The 22251-nt window shown below is 30.9% G+C and overlaps 1 protein-coding gene across 3 annotated transcripts in view; it reads left to right on the forward strand.

The window, feature by feature from the left end:
- Positions 1–22251, forward strand: part of LOC134693067 (calmodulin-binding transcription activator 1-like) — a 90426-nt gene that overhangs the window by 18007 nt on the left and 50168 nt on the right. For all 3 annotated transcript variants that reach the window (XM_063553772.1, XM_063553771.1, XM_063553774.1), the window contains exon 3: positions 19196–19268. In XM_063553772.1, the coding sequence (XP_063409842.1) occupies positions 19220–19268 (49 nt within the window). In that variant the 5' untranslated portion in view covers positions 19196–19219. The remainder of the gene's footprint in view (positions 1–19195; positions 19269–22251) is intronic.

Genomic DNA, 22251 nt, shown 5'->3' on the forward strand with positions numbered 1-22251 from the left:
GACTCACCAGTGTTTTGAAAATGGTGAGTCCAGACAGATTTTCATGTGTCCATGACTCATGGACTCGCTTTAGTGAGACCCCTGAAATAAATGACAAAAGTGTTTCACAGCTTTCTTCTGTTATACTTGCAGAGGGAAGAGTTAACATAGAAACAGAAATATTTGTTTTTCTAAATTATGATTGCATGCAAACTCCGTGACTCCCTGAAGTTCCATATTCGCCTGGAAACCTTCAATCTTAGAAATTACTTTGACACTAATTAAACTAATTATCATCTGTTAAGCAGGAAATATACTTAAGTCATGCACAACCAGTCATTAACCCAAAATAAATACCATTGTATATTGTTAGACATGCATAAATATTATTTCATCCTAGAACCTGACATAATTACACAAATTCTCTGTCAGATTCTTCAGATTTTCTGTCAGAGTTTTTTGGATGGTTTACTAGTTGTTCATTTGACACTTGACAATTTAAGGATTAATTCTGTTTCCATTAGATATAGCTTATATCAGCTATTGTGTCAGGATATATCAGATTTACAAGTGTTTTTCACTGATTTTTCAATATTTCTATTTCACTTATTTTGATATATAAGGGGAAATAACTCTCATATGGAGTTTGGAGCATAACTGACCATGAGGACCTGATATTTGAAAAGTTTGTTACTTAATTATATACATTAATTTTATGCTTCTCATACTAATACCTCTACAGTTAAAAGTCTACATGTAATCCTTTCACCACTGAACTGCTGTAATTGGTTAACTAAATTCTACTTTTGATTTTCAATATCTAGTGTGGAATGTTGTAAATTTTTGACAATATGAAAAGTAATCTCTCATCGGTTAACAGTGTTGGCAAAGATAGTCTTAAACGAATTAAATTTACTATAAAGAATCAGTAGACATTGCTGTATAATATTGAGGAAGGAATTTTAGTGATCAAAATTATTATTTAACATAATACCATAAATGTAACAATTTAACATTTTGTTAGAATTGATTTTAGTCCACTGTTGAAAAGTTTTCCATCTTTACATGTTGGTTTTATCACATTAAGATGGTACCCAACTTCTTCACTTAAATTAACCTGGCTCGTTTAATTTTCATAAAAATTTGACAAAGTATTTACTTTGACCCTGTGACAAAAATTTAAAATTTTCAAAAAATTTGAACCAACCATTTTATCACAAAATTACACTGGTTATATATTTAGCAGTTTGACAAACGTGAATTTTGATCATCGAAAAGCTTAATAATCCCTTAACAAAACAACATAGTTAAAACGTTTATCTGATTTTACAGAGTTATCTCCCTGTAGTGTGAGGTACCCCCTTAAAGGCAATATAGATCATGTCATCTGTCTTTTTCACATTACTCATTACTATACTGTACAATTGTTTTATGTTGGTGGTCATAACAAAGAAAAACCATGAACTTCAGTGTAATTGAGACTGTCTTTTCACATTGTTGAAGGCCATACACCAAACGATAACCTATAGTTGTTTGTTAATTTCTGTGTCATTTGCATGGTCTCGTGTGGAGAGTTGTCTCATTGGCAATCATTCCATATCTTCTTTTTTATATATTTTATTATATCATCTAGTCGTTTCTAATAGAATTGTATAAGTTAAAGACTTACACCAGAATAATTCTCAGGCCACAGTGGCTTAAGATATTTAAGACACCTTTGTTTAACCTATATAACAATCTGACGAGGTAACATCACATATTGTAATGGGGAGGACTCTTAGTGACATTTTAAGGAGTTAAAATATATAGATTGAGAATCATGATAAGTTGGATAATGAACTCATTACTTTAACAATAATAACTAACTGTTATATAAGAGCAGAAAGTAAGTGCTTAGTGTATTTAGGAACTAAGTATGTAACAATTATAAAGTCGTGACAGAGTTAAATGGAGGTTTGTAGCAATGTATATATATATATATATATCTTTTACATAGTTATTGTAGTAGCAAGAGTGTAAAATAATATCTGGAATGCTGTATGTATTTGATTTGTGGAAACTAATGCATCATTGAAGACCCATGGGGGCCTGAGTCGACTGTTATCTGCTTTTTGGTCAGGTTGTTGTCTCTTTGAAATATATACCACATTTCTATTCTCATTTTATCATGCCATAAAGGCTCACCAAGGGTAGATTACATTTCTAAGAAACCAACAATACCCTGACTCAAATCTTATGTTTTTTGCAAGTGAGAAAACTCAATACATCTGTATAAGCAAATGGCTAGCTTGTTCAGATGAACATCTGTTTTCTGCTACAAACATGGTAACTGTTGGGTTGTCTGAAGTCCAACAGAAGCTTATTGTATGGTGAAGTTGTATGAGTGGTCAGATAAGGAAATGTTGGTATCTTTTCCTGGAATAGAACTCTTCCTACCCAACATTGATTTTATCTGCTTTGTATAATTTCTAGCTTTGATCAGACTTATTTGGAGTCGTCATATCCTTAGCGGCACTTTCATCGGCACTTTCATCAATAACTTTTGCCATCTGTTATCTGCTCTTTGGTTGGGTTGTTGTTTCTTTGACATTAATTCCACATTTCCATTCTCAATTTAATTATGTAATAAAGGCCCATAATGGGTGGAATATTGCAAAGAAACCAACTAAACCTTGACTCAAATCTTATGTTTTTTGCAAGTGAGAAAACTCAATACATCTGTATACCAAATGGCTAGCTTGTTCAGATGAACATCTGTTTTCTGCTACAAACAAGGTAACTGTTGGGTTGTCTGAAGTCCAACACAAGCTTATTGTATGGTGATGTTGTATGAGTGGTCAGATAAGGAAATGTTTTTCTGGAATAAAACTCTTCCTACAGTTTTCAACCCAAATCCCTGAAACATCTAAGGAATAATTGTCCACATGTTGAAGTTTACAGTGCTTTTATATAAGACTGTTCTCATTTTTCCAGACTTGAAACTAATGGTCAAATATATAAATGTTCAGTATAGAGCATTATCGCTATTTTGTGCATTTTTCCTTTGATCTTTTTTTGTGATAATTTTCATATCATGCTACTCGCTTGAGATGGAAAAATTATCGCTAGAAACTAAGGACGCCACGTGCGTTGTTAACGAAATTGACATTGAAATTGACAACGTCGTCATAGGTAAAATGGCGATAAACAGATTATCATTGGTCATCTCAACTCGATTGCTTTTCTCACTTTCGCTGTTCCAGCTCAAGCGAGAAAATCATTCTCGTTGAGATAATCAACGATAATCTATAATTCTCCATTGTTTTAGACACATTTTGTACAACCCAGATGTTTGAGTCTTTGATCTATATCTATCAGAGAAAGCATGAAAGACAAATTGATATATCATGTATCATGTAAATTGATGTTTTTAAAAAGATGATAATTTGATTACAGCAGGTAGAATTTTTAAAAGTAGATTAATGGAGAAATAATCTAACCTGCTGATAGATGATTAATCTAATTAAGATAAACATGTGTGCATAATTACTTAAGCAGTTGGCAAGAACCTCTATAATCAGGCTAATTAGTATAACCTTTCAAATATCTTCTAACTTCCTCCATGCTTCTGTAGTTTTCTTTTGTTCACCTCAATTTTACCATTGTTACTGTTTCTCGCTTAACTTGATAATCTTTGATATTGTGACAAAACTTAAAGGTAACGAAAGACACCAGATGCTCTGGTACTGCACTTAACATTATATCTTAGAATGAACTAGATTTAGATTAAAATTAAGGGTTTAAGAAATGAATATAATGGTGTTTTATTGTTGAGGGCCATATGGTGACCTATAGTTGTTAATTTCTGTGCAATTTGGTCATTTGTAGAGAGTTGTCTCATTGGCAATCATACCACATCTTCTTTTTTATATAATCTCAAATAGGAATAAAGGAATCTCCCATATTGTGATGGCACATCTTTCAGCAGCCACAGTCAACTCTTGACCAATAGACATACAATCAAAGACATTAAACAAACTGTGCATTGTCCAGGGCCTGACATAGAGTTAGGAATCTTCACTATCCAGGATCTTAAGGTTCCCTTGGTAAATGAAAATGAGGTTTAGATGGGGTCCCTATAATCAGTTTTATGAGTGTACATATATATATATATTATTGTATGTATTCATTTTCATAGTTCTACATCAGCTCTTTCACTGCAGTCATTAAAGTTTTGCACCCTATGAAAAATAAGGACAGACAAATGTCAATCACCCAAAATTGAGGTTGGTTAATGTTAGTTTAGAAAGGTTCTCAGAATCAATTGACTAAATTTGTGAAGATCTTTTATTAATGATTTCTCTGTTCCTTTTATAAATGGCCGTTAGGAGAATTTAGGACCATTACATAAAACCTAAATGAGCAGTTAAGGAAATATATATTTACTGAAGCTCAAGTGTACACTTAAAGAAGGCCATAAAACATTTCTATAGTATACTGTTAACCCCATGGAGCTCAATAAGTAAAAACTTAATAAAGAACTGCAATACATAGGAGGTTGTACTATATAATCATTTATACAGTGAAATCAATACACAGACACAATCCATTCTACTTCTGACATAATTCTTAGTATTTTATTTACATGAAATAAAGTGGGATAGTAAAATTTGTAGAAAGACTCAGAGTTTGATTCTTAAGACATGCAAACCTTATATTAAGTAATAATATCAGACATATGACTCTATGTTTGTTAGTGCCAAATTTGGTTATCAGGAATATGTTTTATTGGTTTATTTGTGTAAAGAAATTTTTGACAAGCATGCAACAACTGAAAAAGGCAATGTTAACTTTCAGGGATAAATTGTATATGATTTAAATGGCAATGCTAACTGTCAGGGATAAATTGTATATGATTTCCCATATATCTAAATGGCAATGCTAACTGTCAGGGATAAATTGTATATGATTTCCCCTACTGTGGATTCATTTATTTTAGTGGGTATCAATTTTCGTGGAATGAGGAAACATTGTATTTTCGTGGATACTTGAATTTGTGGTTTCCCGATTTCTGTGTACGAAGCCTATCGAAAATTTGCAATTCGTTGAACATATGAATTCGTGGTTCACCTGTACCCACGAAACCCACGAAAATTGGTATCCAACGAATAATAATGAATCCACAGTATCTAAATGGCAATGTTAACTGTCAGGGATAAATTGAATATGATTTCCCATATCTAAATGGCAATGTTAACTGTCAGGGATAAATTGAATATGATTTCCCATATGTAAATGACAGTGTTATCTGTCAGGGATAAATTGTATATAATTTCCCATATCTAAATGACAATTTTATTACTGTCAGGGATAAATTGTATATGATTTCCCATATATAAATGACAATGTTAACTGTCAGGGATAAATTGTATATAATTTCCCATATCTAAATGACAATGTAAGCTGTCAGGGATAAATTGTATATGATTTCCCATATCTAGTAATATACATATGTGAGAGAGCTGTCTACTTATTCTATTAGCAATCATACCACATCTTCTTTTTTTTTATATGGTTATTGGTATTGCTATCATAACTGAGAATGGCAATGTTAACTGTCAGGGATAAATTGTATATGATTTCCCATATCTAAATGGCAATGTAACCTGTCAGGGATAAATTGTATATGATTTGAATTTTCCCATATCTAGTAATATACATGGTATTGCAGCTATCATAACTGAGAATGGCAATGTTAACTGTCAGGGATAAATTGTACATGATTTCCCATGTCTAGTTGTATACATGGTATTGAATGCTATCATAACTGAGAATGGCAATTTGTTAACTGCCAGGGATAAATTGTACATGATTTCCCCTATCTAGTAATTTAAATGGTATTGCTATCATAACTGAGAATGCAGGCAATGTTAACTCAGCTACTCACAGTCTAGGGAATGACAATGTTAACTGTCAGGGATAAATTGTACATAATTTCCCATGTCTAGTTGTATACATGGTATTGCATGCTATCATAACTGAGAATGGCAATGTTAACTGTCAGGAATAAATAGTATATGATTTCCCATATCTATAGTAATATACATGGTATTGCTATCATAACAGTTTAAACATAACAATATTGTCTCCCATCTGAATAGTCCATTGTTTATATCTACCTAACATTGATTTCATCTTCTTTGTATAATTTCCAGCTTTGATCAGACTTATTTGGAAATCGTCATATCCTTAGCGGCACTTTCATCGGCACTTTCATCGATAACTTTTGCCATCAGTATGCAGAGAAGTAGTAAAACTGAGTGATTTGATTATTGTGGTTGTGTCGATAGTGGTCATTAAAACCACTCAAATATCTCTTGGCTATTGATTTGGTCTTGATTTTATTTGGATACTGTTATTTCTTCTTTTTAAACTTTTATTCTAACACAATTTATATATAAACATCCAGTATCATATTGATGCATTGGGAGCTCAATAAAGTAGATACACTTTTAATTGATCAGACAATCGTGACAATTACATTATAGTTTTAATAGAGAGCTATCGCTTTTTCTCACTTTGTGACAGTGTTACAGTAAAATCTATAAGTCTTAATTTACTTGGACAAAATTTTAATGAAATTTGATACTTTTTGAACAAATGATTCTTTTATCTTCACTGCTATATATTCATGTATGTTTACTTTTTAAATTGTTATTTGGATGGAGAGTTGTCTCATTGGCACATCTTCCTATGTCTATGTAATTAGAATGCTGTATAAGTAAAGAATTTACAACAATATTTATTCAGCAAGCATCAAATCATTCTGAGGGTACACTGAGAGCATACCTCGTGTGTACATTATTTGTATATATACATGATATATCTGTATACAGCGATACAACGAAACATGCATGTGAATGCAATAATAAGTATAGGATTTAATGGTCACTTCAATCTCATAGCTGTAATTTCCTGTAAAGTATTTTACGGTAAGGAGGCTACCATTTTGATTTCGGGCTTTAAAGGTAGGGGCTTGGGATTTTTTGGGGATAGAATATTCATTTTCATTTCAAGCTATAGTAAAAGGCTAATCAAATTGCCTTGTTAAAATTTATATTCACTTTTTTACACAATTATATACATAATTAATTGTGCCGTCGTTTGTTTGACAGAATTTTCATCTGGTTTGGAGTAATTCAATACTTGGAATTGCTGAATAAAGCATTGTAAGTGAAAAAGACAGGATACATGAACAATGTTCAAGTAATCAATCATAAGACTTGTATCCCTGATGAGTTTTTACTTCTTATGTATAGAATCAAATAGATAATATGTAGATATCAATAAAAATTGTAAAGTCTGAATACAGTTATGATTGCCGTGTTAGCCTGGTTAACTGGCTGATTAACCAATAGCCTTCTACAGTCATACAAATACATTATATCTATCATTATAGGTATTCATTACCATCATATAGGGTCGGGAGAAACTTCTACAGTCATACAAATACATTATATCTATCATTATAGGTATTCATTACCATCATATAGGGTCGGGAGAAACTTCTACAGTCATACAAATACATTATATCTATCATTATAGGTATTCATTACCATCATATAGGGTCGGAGAAACTTCTACAGTCATACAAATACATTATATCTATCATTATAGGTATTCATTACCATCATATAGGGTCGGGAGAAACTTCTACAGTCATACAAATACATTATATCTATCATTATAGGTATTCATTACCATCATATAGGGTCGGAGAAACTTCTACAGTCATACAAATACATTATATCTATCATTATAGGTATTCATTACCATCATATAGGGTCGGAGAAACTTCTACAGTCATACAAATACATTATATCTATCATTATAGGTATTCATTACCATCATATAGAGTCGGGAGAAACTTCTACAGTCATACAAATACATTATATCTATCATTATAGGTATTCATTACCATCATATAGGGTCGGGAGAAACTTCTACAGTCATACAAATACATTATATCTATCATTATAGGTATTCATTACCATCATATAGGGTCGGAGAAACTTCTACAGTCATACAAATACATTATATCTATCATTATAGGTATTCATTACCATCATATAGGGTCGGGAGAAACTTCTACAGTCATACAAATACATTATATCTATCATTATAGGTATTCATTACCATCATATAGGGTCGGGAGAAACTTCTACAGTCATACAAATACATTATATCTATCATTATAGGTATTCATTACCATCATATAGAGTCGGGAGAAACTTCTACAGTCATACAAATACATTATATCTATCATTATAGGTATTCATTACCATCATATAGGGTCGGGAGAAACTTCTACAGTCATACAAATACATTATATCTATCATTATAGGTATTCATTACCATCATATAGAGTCGGGAGAAACTTCTACAGTCATACAAATACATTATATCTATCATTATAGGTATTCATTACCATCATATAGGGTCGGGAGAAACTTCTACAGTCATACAAATACATTATATCTATCATTATAGGTATTCATTACCATCATATAGGGTCGGGAGAAACTTCTACAGTCATACAAATACATTATATCTATCATTATAGGTATTCATTACCATCATATAGGGTCGGAGAAACTTCTAAAGATTAATAAGTATGTAGCTTTTATATAACACTTAATATTTTATACTATTATCATGATAATGAAATTTCAATTTGTATTATTTTAAGTTAAATCGAAAAACTATTCATTATTGTTCAGACTTGTTATTTATATTCAATTTCATAATATTTTTTCTTTAGACTATGATCCATCAAACACTAGGTTTGGTTATATAAAGATACATGTATGTCTGCACATATATATATATATATTGAATATGAACAAGTGTAACAGATTGCACATTTGATTTCAATTATGGCTATATATATATATAGCTTATATTTTGTTTGAATAGGGAATATATAATGCAATGGAATATATACTATTCTGTTTTCTGTAGGAAGTACATGTATTATTATATCAAAAGGAAGTTTTATATTAAAAACAAATCTCTGCCGTTACTCTCCACAATAGACCAAATGACATAGAGGTAAAAAACTATAGGTCACTGTTTGGCCTTCAACAATGAAAAAACCCAATACTGCATAGTCAGCTTATATATACAGGCCCCAAATTACAAATGTAAAACAATTAAACAAAATAATGAACGAAAAACAAATGTGAGCAACATTTATGACACTCTTTGTAGTATATATAGTTTATTATTGTTTTTTTTGTACCATTGTTTTTGTTTTTGTTATTGATAATTATACTGTTATATCAGCGTTAGGTATTTGTCCTGTGAAAATATTTGTATTTATGTGCACCAACTTTGTAACCAACACAATTGTTCTTATTATAATACTAAGACGTCTATTTTGAGGAAATTATATGATTATTTTTGTAGAATTATATTGCTAGCAATAGATTTTTTGACCCAAAGACTATTGTATTACAAAATATATATGTTATGCAACATTGTATCCTAAATTAATTATGCACTTTTTGTCAAGCCTGCATTTTACGTTACAATGTAATGGCAATACTTAAAATTCTGTCATCTGTATTTTTTCTGTGAGATCAACATTCAGGTTCAGTCTATTAATTTTATGGTTAAATTTTTTAGATGTCAACAACTTTTTCCATCCTTTTTTGAATTTTATGAATTTTGACGTGAACTTTGGTAGCTAAATGTATCTGACTAAAATATAGTCTCTCAGGCCCCTTAGCCAGGAATATCCAAAGGGGAGGGGGGAGGTTATTTGGACTCACAAACTCAACTTTAACAGTCACAATTCAAACAGAACATTGACTTTAGCAGTGCTTATTTGTTTTCAAAAGGGGGGGGGGGGTCGTCTGAACCCCCTGGCTATGGGTATGGTCTCACAAGCAAAATAGATTGGCCTTTTTTTTTCAACTTACGGCTTAACACTTAGTCGTTTTCACTGTGTTATTGACCAATCACAACATTGCTTAAGATAAACAAAAAATGATTGATATTCTGAAACAGTTACTTCGTGTAAGCATTCAAAACTACTAAGAGAGAATATTTAGTTATGCAGACACCATAATACAATAATGAGATAATGTGCATAGTACATGTATCAGGACAAATTATTACTCATAGTTAATTAACTTAATCAGATATAATTGTGTCTATCACACTATATTATTAGTATGTCTGAGGCAAAGCAGTATTCAGAATCTGTTAGTTGGTTATGTTTCAAATGTTATGGTTAATTCATTGATAAAACATAACTTTAAATGCACTTCAAGCTTTTAGTTTAGTTTATTCAACACATCAATTTTGTAAGTATCAACTTCATATATTTTTCTTTTGGCAAAAAATCCACATATAAAAAAAAAGTAAAGGTTATAAGGAGTAAATTCCATTCATAATGGACACAACAAATTCAGTATGTATGCAAAGTAGAAAAAAAAACCCAGCAAGTTGGAACAGCACTTTTATTGCTGTTGTTCCTGTCAAAATTACAATAATTATAAGGCCTTCAACACAGCAAAAACTGAGTCACCTCACTTCAAGTTTAGGATGGCACCTTTAAAGAAAGGAAATCTTGACAAACTGTAATCAACCCTTAAATGTCAATTAAAGACCATGAATAATATTAGCTGTAGATTACATGTCACATGTTACTGAGGCATCTGAAATTAATAATTATCATTAGTTCTGATATACATGTACAGTAGTGTATGCATGCATGTAGTTATAGAAGCAGAAGTATTCCAACCATTTGGGAACAACAAAATAGACATTGATTAGAGGAGCATAAAATTAGCTGCCTTGAAAACAAATAAGCACTGTTAAAGTCAATGTTCTGTTCGAATTGTGACTGTTAAAGTCGTGTTAATGTCAGTCCAAATAACCCCCCATTTGGAAATTCCTGGCTACGGGCCTGATGTTTAATTTTTTCTTTTTAAAGTACATGTATGTGATACTGGACATTTTGTGCACCTGTTGAAAGTCTGTTTAATAATCAGATTAACTACTATGGATTCATTAATATTTGTTGGATACCAATTTTCGTGGATTTTGTGGGCACAGTGAAACCACGAAATTAAATATTCAAAGAATGATATTTTTCTGTAGGTTTGTATGCAGACTTCAGCAAAACCAAGAAATTTAATATCCACGAATATGCAAGTTTTTCTTAATCCACGAAAATTGGAACCTACGAAAATAAATAAATCCACAGTAAAATAGAATCTGAATAGTACGTGCATATTTTAGGTCTTGATGCCATTTACCAAAATGGCCAATTGTAGCAATTATCATGATTATTATAACTCAAAAAAGATATTTTATGATCTATCTATTTTGAAAAAGGAGATTGGACCTTTACCAATGATTGCATGTGAGTTAATACTACTTTCATAATATATCACTAAATAATGTCTGTTAAGTTTTTACTTCTCAGTTTACCTTATTTTAGATTAAAAATGTCATGCAATAATAGATATATTTTATTTCAAAGATCTGTAATGATAATAATGGGATGCAATTTTTAGAAATTTATTTGAAATAAAAGTGGAGAATGATATTTTAGCTAAGTGTCATTTACCTTCAATTCTAATAAAATTGAAAAAAAGAATCTGCAATCAATATTTTAAGAAATAAAACATTACAAATTTTCAATAAATTTTATTAGCTTTCGTGTCAGATACAAATAAGACATAATGTCACTTGTCAGAATTTTTTTTAATCTGCATTGTGACAAAATTATGAAAGGCTGTGAAACATAATCCCTTCATATTTTTTATAGTTAAAAGCTTTGTTATATTGTGTTACTGCAGGTATAGATATATTGTTTAACATGTTAAAGACTATGTAATATGGTGTTTCTCATTCATTTTTACAGAACAATGTTTTGTTATAATACTATGTTTCTCATTTATTGTATTTTATGTCATAAAATATTCATTGAATTCACCACAATAAAATTTAGATTTACTCCAGGGATCATCTTTGTTCAGATCAACAATTTTTGAATTTATCTTAAAGTTTTTGTGACAACAAGGTTGAGGAGTGGGCATTCTTGTTTATAACAGTACAATGAGAAGTGCTTGGTGTAGATGTTTACAATAAAGTTTTCTTCCTATCTGAGTGGATCAAAGAATCTCTGTTACATTATACATGTCAATATACTGTGGATTCATTTATTTTCGTGGGTACCAATTTTCGTGGATTATGGAAAACTTGCAAGTTCGTGGATATTTAATTTTGTGGTTTTACCGAAGTCTACATACAAGCCTATAGAAAATTTGTTATTCGTTGAACATTTAATTTCGTGGTTTGCCAGTACCCACGAAAGCCACAAAAATTGGTATCCCACGAATAATAATGAATCCACAGTATATGCCTTAAGAAATAAGCTTTAAGGACATTTATTGTTTAATTATTTATTATGCATTATATTCCTTATTGCATTGAAAAAATGTGAAGTCAGCGAAACATTTTTATTGTTTCTCTTTATCTTGGTTTCGTTCTGATCATTATTTCTTTTTCTTTTATTTTCTGACACCAAAAAGAAATGTGAGGTCAAGGTCATGTTTTAAATTTGACCTTTGATTGTTTTCACCATCTTCAGAAACTATGATGCTTAATTACAAAAGACCTTTATCAAAATGTTTAAGCTAGGTTTTGAAAGATATATACAGCTTAACCCTAATATAAAAAAAGAAGATGTGGTATGATTGCCAATGCGACAACTATCCACAAAAGACCAAAATGACACAAACATTAACAATTATAGGTCACCGTACGGCCTTCAACAATGAGCATGTTTCTTTATGGAAAACACTTTACCTCAATGCCATATGCAAATTTAAAACTTAATGCCAGTTTGCTCAGTTTTTGGTACTCTGTTGTTTTGTACAACAAATGGTTAATAAATAGATATAGGAAGATGTGGTGTGAGTGCCAATGAGACAACTCTCCATCCAAATAACAATTTAAAAAGTAAACCATTATAGGTTAAAGTACGGCATTCAAGACTGTTCTAGTCTGTCTTTTACATGTTTGTTAAAATGGAAATGCTTTTAAGAATCCAAAATGTACAATTATGATAATAATGATGAATTTGAAGTATCCAGATTATTGTGTATTGATGACATAATTATAACATGTATAAAACTCCATTACTAAAACCTCCAAACTCAGGTTCCCTTCCATTAACTGTCAGACTAATAAAGGCTACATGAGATTTTAGTTCCAAGAACTTAATGTGTGATGGAGATGAGAATTAATTTAAATCTGTATTAGAAATGTTATAATTTGAAGCATACACAAACATCATGTTAGCATTATACTTTTTCAAATTTTGTTTGTTTGCATTAATTGGATATGGATTTTGTTCAATAGAGTAATAAAATATAAAGCAGAAAATATACATAGTGATAATTGCTAGTTACATATGGTATAATTGCTGATACAATTTTGTGTTAATCGTATTGATTTTGTGGTTTGTAATAGGAGAAACATAGAGATATGGTTATTTTACTGGTTATTGCTCACTTTTTTTTGTCTGAATTCTGGGTAATGATTTTAAAATGATGATTGATTTGAGATATACTTGTTTTAGTGTTGTCCATATTTACTGGCGTCATATAAGGGAATTATTGAACTAGTCTTAACAATGGTAATATAATCAACTATGTTATGATGACAACAGGAGGCCCACTTTGTGTCCTAAATTAGGAGATAGGAGTTGGTTTCACAAAAAAAAAAATCGATTACCGGTAAGACTGCATGGTGGTTAGAATACTGAATTTTTCATATCTGGGCAGGAATTCACTAATGCTACTTAAGTGTGACATTGTAAGAAAAAAATAAAAATCATTATAAGCTTCTAAATTTTTTACAAATTATTGCTACAAATGGTGTCCTTCTATTTGTAACCAAAAAATCATTTTCAAACTTGCGTCAGTTTGGATTACCAATGCAAATAATGAATTTGGAGCATGTAACATGGACACTTTTTCCAAATTGAGATTAATGATTCCTTAACTTATTCAACATTCAATATCATATATATTGATCACAAAACATTGTCTATCATCAAAACTCTAAAATGTATATTTTCATTTCTTTCAGAAATTTTGTGAAAACAAGTTTCCTCTACTTTTCTGTCAATGTTACATGCAATGTTTAAGAGATAAATACAGTAAGAATCATTTTCTTTCTGAACATGTAAAGGCTCTTTTTCATTGTGTTACCCTCACATTAAAAAATTGTATTAATATTTTTGCAATTATCTCATATCTGTCATAAAATAGTGACTTAAATGTTGCATGTAACGTGGACACAAAATATATGAATAATGAACCATGCCAGAATTGACCTTAAAAGATATAAAAAGCCTCCAAACAACCATCTGAATGTAAATTATACAATTATACTGCCACATTTCTCATATATGATATTATTTAAATAGTGGTTAATACCAAAACCATTCACCTACATTTCAGACAGCAGACATATTTTTTAACTATACCAGTAGTTATGCTTGTTCATGGTGGTACACTATGGAAGGCTAAATTAAAAGATATTCAAATGTCAAAATAACCAGAAAAATCAAATTAAGACCAAAGATAGATCAATTGATGAACATGATGAAGGAGTCATCCAAAATTTCCACAACATGAAACAATTTTTATATCAGTAAGTTTAAGCAACCCGTTTTTTTATGCACAGGGATGAGATTGATAAGAAGACAACCACACAACCATCAGCATCCACAAGTTTCTCACTCAATAACTAATACTGACAAAGTAAGGGTACAAAATGATTACATGTATCCCTCATTCATGTGACACAGTTACACTTAAAATTAATAGTATGAAAAACCAAGACAAAATATGGACAAATCTACGAGAGGTTGATACAGCTGCATTTATTGAGAATCTTATTTTCAATCGTTTACATAACTTCTATAAAGAACAATTTGGGTTTCATCTTTGAGGTTGTTGTCTGATAGACATATTACCCAATATCTCGTTTTATTTCTGCTGGTAAATCTTACATTTATGATAACTTTTTAAGGTTTAAACAATAAATTTTATTTCAAACATTCAAAACAAGTTTCTTGTCTCCAACATTTTCAACTATCTATCTGAAAAAAAACAACAAAAAAAACCAATTAATCTACCCTTAATCAGAACCAAAATCCATGCATAGATTATAAAATTTACAATAATATAGAAACTCTCAAATATCTTGTTTCGTTTTTTCAATGCCATTTCATCTTGAAAACTTGTTACCTAAACTACAGGAAGCCACAATTTAAAGGGCCCCATAATGACCAGTGTAAAACAATTCAGAAGAGAAAACCAACACCCACTAGACCATAGTCCTGTTTTCAACTTTATTTGGCCTTCTTTTACTTTGTTGTTTTATAATTAGCGTCACTGAAGAGTCTTTTGTAAACGAAAAGCGTTTCTGGCCTACAAAATTTCAATTCTGGTATCCATGATGAGTTTATTATTATTATTTTGAAATCAGAAGGAGCCTGAACCTCTCATAATGCAAAAGATATTCTGGAATGTCAATTATTGGCATAACAATTAAAAAAAATATGTTACAAATGGAATTTCAAATGATTTCTATAATGAGCATCAGTAAATACACATGATACATGTGTTGACTGGTGATTGAAAAGGGATAAATAAACAAGATTTTGAAATAACTATCTTCTACACTGCTGTAGAATTGTCAAATTGGAGATCACTAGTATGTCTGCATACACAGTCACCATCATCTGGTTTTCTGACACAGACAAACACTACTATCTGACTGGCTTAAAGGACCGTCACCACCTGACTCACTAATAGGGACCTTATCAGACTGGCTAACACAGACATCATAATCTGCCAGGCTGATAGCTAGGGTTATCACCATTTGACAGGCTGAAAGGGATATCACCATCTGACTGGCTGACAGGGACATCACCATCTGACTGGCTGACAGGGACATCACCATCTGACTGGCTGACAGGAACATCACCAACTGACTGACTAATATGAACATCCCTATCTGCCAGGCTGACTAGGACATCACCATCTGTTGGCTGACAGGGACATTACCCTCTGACTGGATTACAAGAACATCACAGACTGACTGACTGACAGGAACATCACCAACTAACTGATTGACTGATATTTACATCACTATCTTCCAGGCTGACAGGGACATCACCATCTGTCTAGCTGCCAGGGACATCACCATCTGACTGGTTGACAGGGACAGTATCTTTTTGCAGCATCTTCCTGAGAGTTTTCTTCATCACATTTATTGCTGATCAACTTTTTCCTTTTTAGGTTTATATTGCCTGTAGATTTTTTTTATTAAAAATTGCATGTAAATTTTCAAGACCGACACCAATTTTGTTGTCAATGCAGAAAATACACTTCTAAAAAGAATGTCTAAATTTAGAAATAAAGATGAAGTTTGATGGTGGTAAAACAAGTTAAATTATCAATAATCTCTTAATAGAGCAAAGGAGTTAGTAAATGTTATCAGTTCTGTTCATGCATGTAACATTGACAGAAAGTAAAAGGTTGTATGTCAATGTTACATACATGAAGACCAGAAGATGAAAGTGGTGATCTTAATAGTCAACTTTGGAGAAATAATATAAATGCTGCCCAGTAATATCTAATTAATCATTTAGGTTATAAAATGTTATATAAATGTCTGACTTTAAGGAAGTAATACCTTTGCATGTAACATAAAAAAATCTGGACACAAAATATTGTTGTCAATGTTACTAACTAGTGTTAAAAGACAAATTAAACAGGAAAACATAAAAACGCTTTAATTTTGTAAAATAAAAAATAAGATAATAGCTCCATATGGCAGTAAGTTTTGTTTACGCATGTAACACTGGCCTGAACATGTGAAAGTCTAAATAATAGACTCTGTCAATGTTACATACACAATTTCTTAATGAAAAAAAAGTTTAATTTGGGTTTACTTTATACATTATTTTTAAAAATAAGTATCATAATAATAACTTTGTATATTAAAAATTAGATTAACTGTTGATTTCAACACAGTAAAATCTTCTCATGTAACACAAAAAAGACCTGATACAAAAATCGTAGTCCATGTTACTCATAAAGTTATCATAGGAGCATCAAAGAAATTGTGTGATGACAATATTTCAGATGTTAGTCATTTATAAACTCAGATAAACTCATTTTAAAGCTCATAACAGAGGTTTGGAAATCAATGCTTTTAAAACATTATAATTCTGGGTTATGTATGTAACATTGACAGGAACACCAACAAATGATGAGGAAAAATTGCTAGTCAATCAGGAAAAAAATAAACACAAATAATTAAAACTCATTTATTTCTTTAATATCATTTTAATGAAGCAAATTTTAAATTTCAACAAGATTTTATTGATTGAATAATTGTATGCACATTTATTAGGTTGTAGCATGTAACCTGGACGCAGAAGATGTGTCAATGGTACATGCCTTTAAACGATAAGAATTACAAGTAAATATTGTAAAGTCTAGAAATCAAGAAAGATCAACAACTTCTCTGTTAAAAATTCAGCATAAATTTACATTTGATTTAATATTATGCACTGGCCAGTTATGCTTTAAGTGTAATAAAGTAATATTGTTTTTATTCTGGTGTCAATGTTACATTTTATGTTTTCAAATTAAGTGGCCAGTTATCTTTATAATGCTGAGAATGAATACAAGTACTAGTTAATCAAATTGGCAATTAATCTGTGGTATGTCATGTAAAAAATTAGATTGATAAGGCAAACCGTACAAAAAAAATCTTTTGCATGTATCATAGACACCTTTCCTTGGTAAATATTTTCGTGTCAATGTTATGTACAGAAATCTCTCCAGCAATAAAATGAATATCGTAAGGGTCAAACCTGTTTAAATACAAGATAAACTTATATTTTTTGACAAAATTGCAAAGCAAGTCACACATCATTATCAAAGAACCTAATTTACACAAAAAGTGCATGTAACACTTCATTGTGAGGTCAAAATTAACCTGGTCCCACTCTCTTATCATCTGCTTGATCACTGGTAGATGCCAAGTGTGAAAGATGACAAAGCCACATTTTAATGTAATTATCAGTGGGTTGAAATTTGAAAAAAATAGTTATGTTAATGCTTACTATAAAAAGTATACAACTGTTATAAAAAGATGAGTATTATTGGGCAGTATTGACACGAAAATGAAATAAATTTTCTTACCTTCTATATTTTTCAAACTTCAGTTGATTGATAAAAATCATGAAATCCAAATTGTAACCATTGTTGACACCTTTCAAAATTTGCCATGCTGGACCAATAACTTGCTTCCAAAGCTAATCAGCTAATGAAAAGGTGCATGTAACATTTGTTGACCCGAAAAGTTACATGCACTTGTCCATTTTCAAACGTATTTTATTTGCAGCAATAATCGGATTCTGTACAAAATGGGGTTTCTAAATGATAGACCGATCATTTTGCAGTTGATTTTCAACTATTATAGTAGAACAATTCTTCAGGCATATTCTAAATATGACTAGGGGTTTTGCCACTGCAGAAATGTCACACTTTTTGTCTACAGTTTTCAACTGCCAGCACATAACAAGTGCTGATTTTTTTAATTTTTTTTTAATTGGATCCATTTTTTTTGCATGTGGCAATAAAGACTAACCCACTTTGCTATTTAAACAATGTTTATTCTCCATATTTGCATGATTTCTTTATTTTTTAATTGGATAAACACTATTGACCCTAAAATTTCACTAGTGAATTCCTGCCCATCTACATAACTACGATCTGTCTTAGTCCAAGTTTTTTTGGTGAAACTGACTCTAGGAAGTCTACAAGTGTCTTTTCTAACTTAGAGAACATTCAGAGAACTCAAGGAAAAGTATGCACTATGCCCATTAGTGTTGTTTTGAACTTGAGTTAGGAAACAGAGGTAACCCAGTATAGTGTCTTTTTCAACTTAATTAATGCCTGATTTTGAGAAGACCGTACTTATTTTCCTTTTTGCCATTATTTTATTTGCGCTAATACTTTCTTTCTATATGAAGATCATTTTTACAAACATCAAGTGTCAATGAGGAAAGAAATTGCTAAAATTAGTAATAACCATAAGTAAAGATGATTCTTTTTATATTTTTCAGATGATCATGTGATATACAGATTCAATGAAGATGGACTATCCATCGCCTTGCAACCATCATGTCAGAGTTCCAAGTAAGTTATCTTCCATTTAAATTGTACAGAGTTATCTCCACTTTGTACAAAGGTACAGAATATTAATTATAAATTATTCCATCTTAATAAAAATAAAGAGATGTGGAATGATTGCCATGGGACAACTACCCACAAAAGATAATGTAAACAATTATAGGGCACTGTATATACCTCATTATGGCATCCATTTTCACTCAAGTAGTCCACATTTGTATTTAGGGCCAGTTGAGGCCCACCTCATGGTGGTGGGTTTTCAAGCTATGTTGAAGACCCATTAATGGCCTTCAGCTGTTATTTGCTCTTTGGTTGGGTGGTTGTCTCTTTGACATATTCCCTATTTTCATTCTCAATTTAATTTAACAATTTAATGAGACATTCCAATAACATAAAGAATTTTGTAAAAGAACCTAGCTGACATTTTCAACCTGTTTTAAAGTTTATAAGTTAATATGAGTTTCCTTTGTATATCAATATAAATCATGTTGACCTTATTTCTAAATTTCAAATGATGGAGTAATACTATGATATTACATTGAATAGTGTTATTATGATTATTTCATTTAATCAGTAAAAATGTACATAAGTTGATCTTATCTATGAACAGCATTGCTTTTTTCTTCAGTTCATTGAAAAAGCAATAAAAAATAGCATAACAATAATTTCACAATTTTTTATTTTTGCCAAAGTTATGATGACCCCTAAAACTAATGTATCCATTATTTCAAATTTGTAGACCTATTATTTCAAATTTGTAGACTTCAACACTCAAATAACGAATATTATCATATTTTATAAGCAAGACTTAGCATAGAGACAGAATAACGATTAATTTGAATAAGAGATCAATTGATCACTATGAAATATGTATCTTTCCATCCCTGGGTTTAAATGGCTGTCAGCTTGACAAGTCTGGTTATTGTCGTAATTCACCCAGGTTTAATAACCAATTCCCATTTCTTTTTTTTGGTCATTAACAAGTATCAAAGTATTGGAATATATAAAGATATTATTGACAGAAACATCAGACCTACATAACACTTCTAGTTAATCAATGGTGAAGACTTTATAAAGTGCTGACTCTTTCTTCCATCGGCGGTATATAAATTAAGTTATTCCATATTTCTGAGAAATATACCTCCATTTTTTATTGCCCCAACTGCAGTGGAGGGGGCATCAAGTATTACCTTTGTCCTTCTGTACGTAGATCTGTAAGTCCATAAAAATGTTCTGAAATTGGTTTTCATTCACTACGTATAACAACCAAATTTTCCGAAACTTATACACATTGCTTATTACCACAAAACACACTTATACACATTGCTTATTACCACAAAACACAGATATAAGTTTGAATTTGGGTTGTGTCATTTTTGCTGTTCTAGAGTTATGTCCCTGTATAACATTATATGCAAGCAGGGGGATCATCTGTTACAATCTGTGTACATTCTCCATTTATTTTTATTATACCCCTGCTTTATACTGTTATACCGTCTGTCCATCTTTCAGTCTGTCCATCAGTCCCATCAATATATTGTGTACTATCTTTCTCAGGAACGACAGCTATACTGTGTGATGCATTTTCGTATTCATCAATTAGCAACTTCCTGTTTACCGAACACTTGTATCATTTTACGCATAACCCCAATGTTAAGTTGAAAATTTTTGTCACATCTTTCTAAAAAATAGGAACTTACAATACAAGGATTACTGAGATATAAGTTTAGGGTTTATACATGTCAGCTATACTGTGTGATGCATATTCAGTTGCATCTCTCACCAACTTCCTGTTAATGCTTGTTTTGAGGTACTGTGGATTCATTAATATTTTTGGATACTAATTTTCATGGATTTCATGGTTACAGATGAACCACAAATTTAAAAGTTCAACAAATAACAATTTTCAAAAGGAATGTATGCCGACTTTGCCAAAACCATGAATTTAAATATCCATGTATATGCAAGTTTTCCTTATTCCACGAAAATTGGTACCCATGAATATAAATGAATCCACAGTATTTAGATTATATAATAGGGATCTTACAAGAATCAGGTCTAAGCTGGGGGTCTAAGCTGTTTTACATGGGTAAACTGATATATAATGTAGCAAAAAATGTAACGTTCACATCTTTTTCACTTTATTTAGCATATGTTTCTATATTTAGATTTCCAATTTGGGTTATTACTTTTACTTTGCAATCTTTATATTCACAGGTTATATATATCCTTATACAATATTAAAACCTTAATTGACAACACCATCTTTAGAATGTAATAAGGTTCAAATAAGTATATCCATTACCTACAAATGGTTTATTTCTGTAAGAAAGAAACCCTTGACTTGGCTGCACTAGGGAAGTGCTATAATTGATATTTCCTTTCTTTAATCAGATACCTTATAAATGTCTTCCTTCTTGCTATAAATAAAGTCAAGTAAACAAAAGGAGATTGTTCATTACAATATAGATTTCAATTCTAGCCAATTAACAAAGATTTTATATTCTTCAGAGCTTACAACTTTATGTATTAAAAGATACCTTTAAATACGTAACATAAATTTATGTTATATAAACTTCTAATTAATCAATCTCCAAATTCATTTAATCGTTGATTTATGAAGTCAGAATGAAGGAAAGAAATCTATTAATTGTCTTCATTTCTGGCTCATCTGACTGGAAGAACAAGTATATATGTTCAAAGCCTTTGGTATTTGGTATGTAATGAAGGTCATCTGAGTCTTTATTTTTTCAGGTCTTCTGTTCTAAAAGAACTGTCTATCCAATTCAAATATTACTTGACAGGAGTGATCCTTTTAGTGTGTAACATAGTATATAATTTTAAGGCTAAAAATGCTAGTTACAATTGTCCTATATCTTGAGTACCATAGTAGATGCACTTAGAGTTGTGACTAATGAAATGTTCAGTATGTTAAAATCTGTCTTGTACTTTTATACTTATATTTGCCATTCTACTTGTTCTACCAAGT

This window comes from Mytilus trossulus, chromosome 12, assembly GCF_036588685.1.
Source record: "Mytilus trossulus isolate FHL-02 chromosome 12, PNRI_Mtr1.1.1.hap1, whole genome shotgun sequence".
In the NCBI taxonomy this organism is placed as follows: Eukaryota; Metazoa; Mollusca; class Bivalvia; order Mytilida; family Mytilidae; genus Mytilus; species Mytilus trossulus.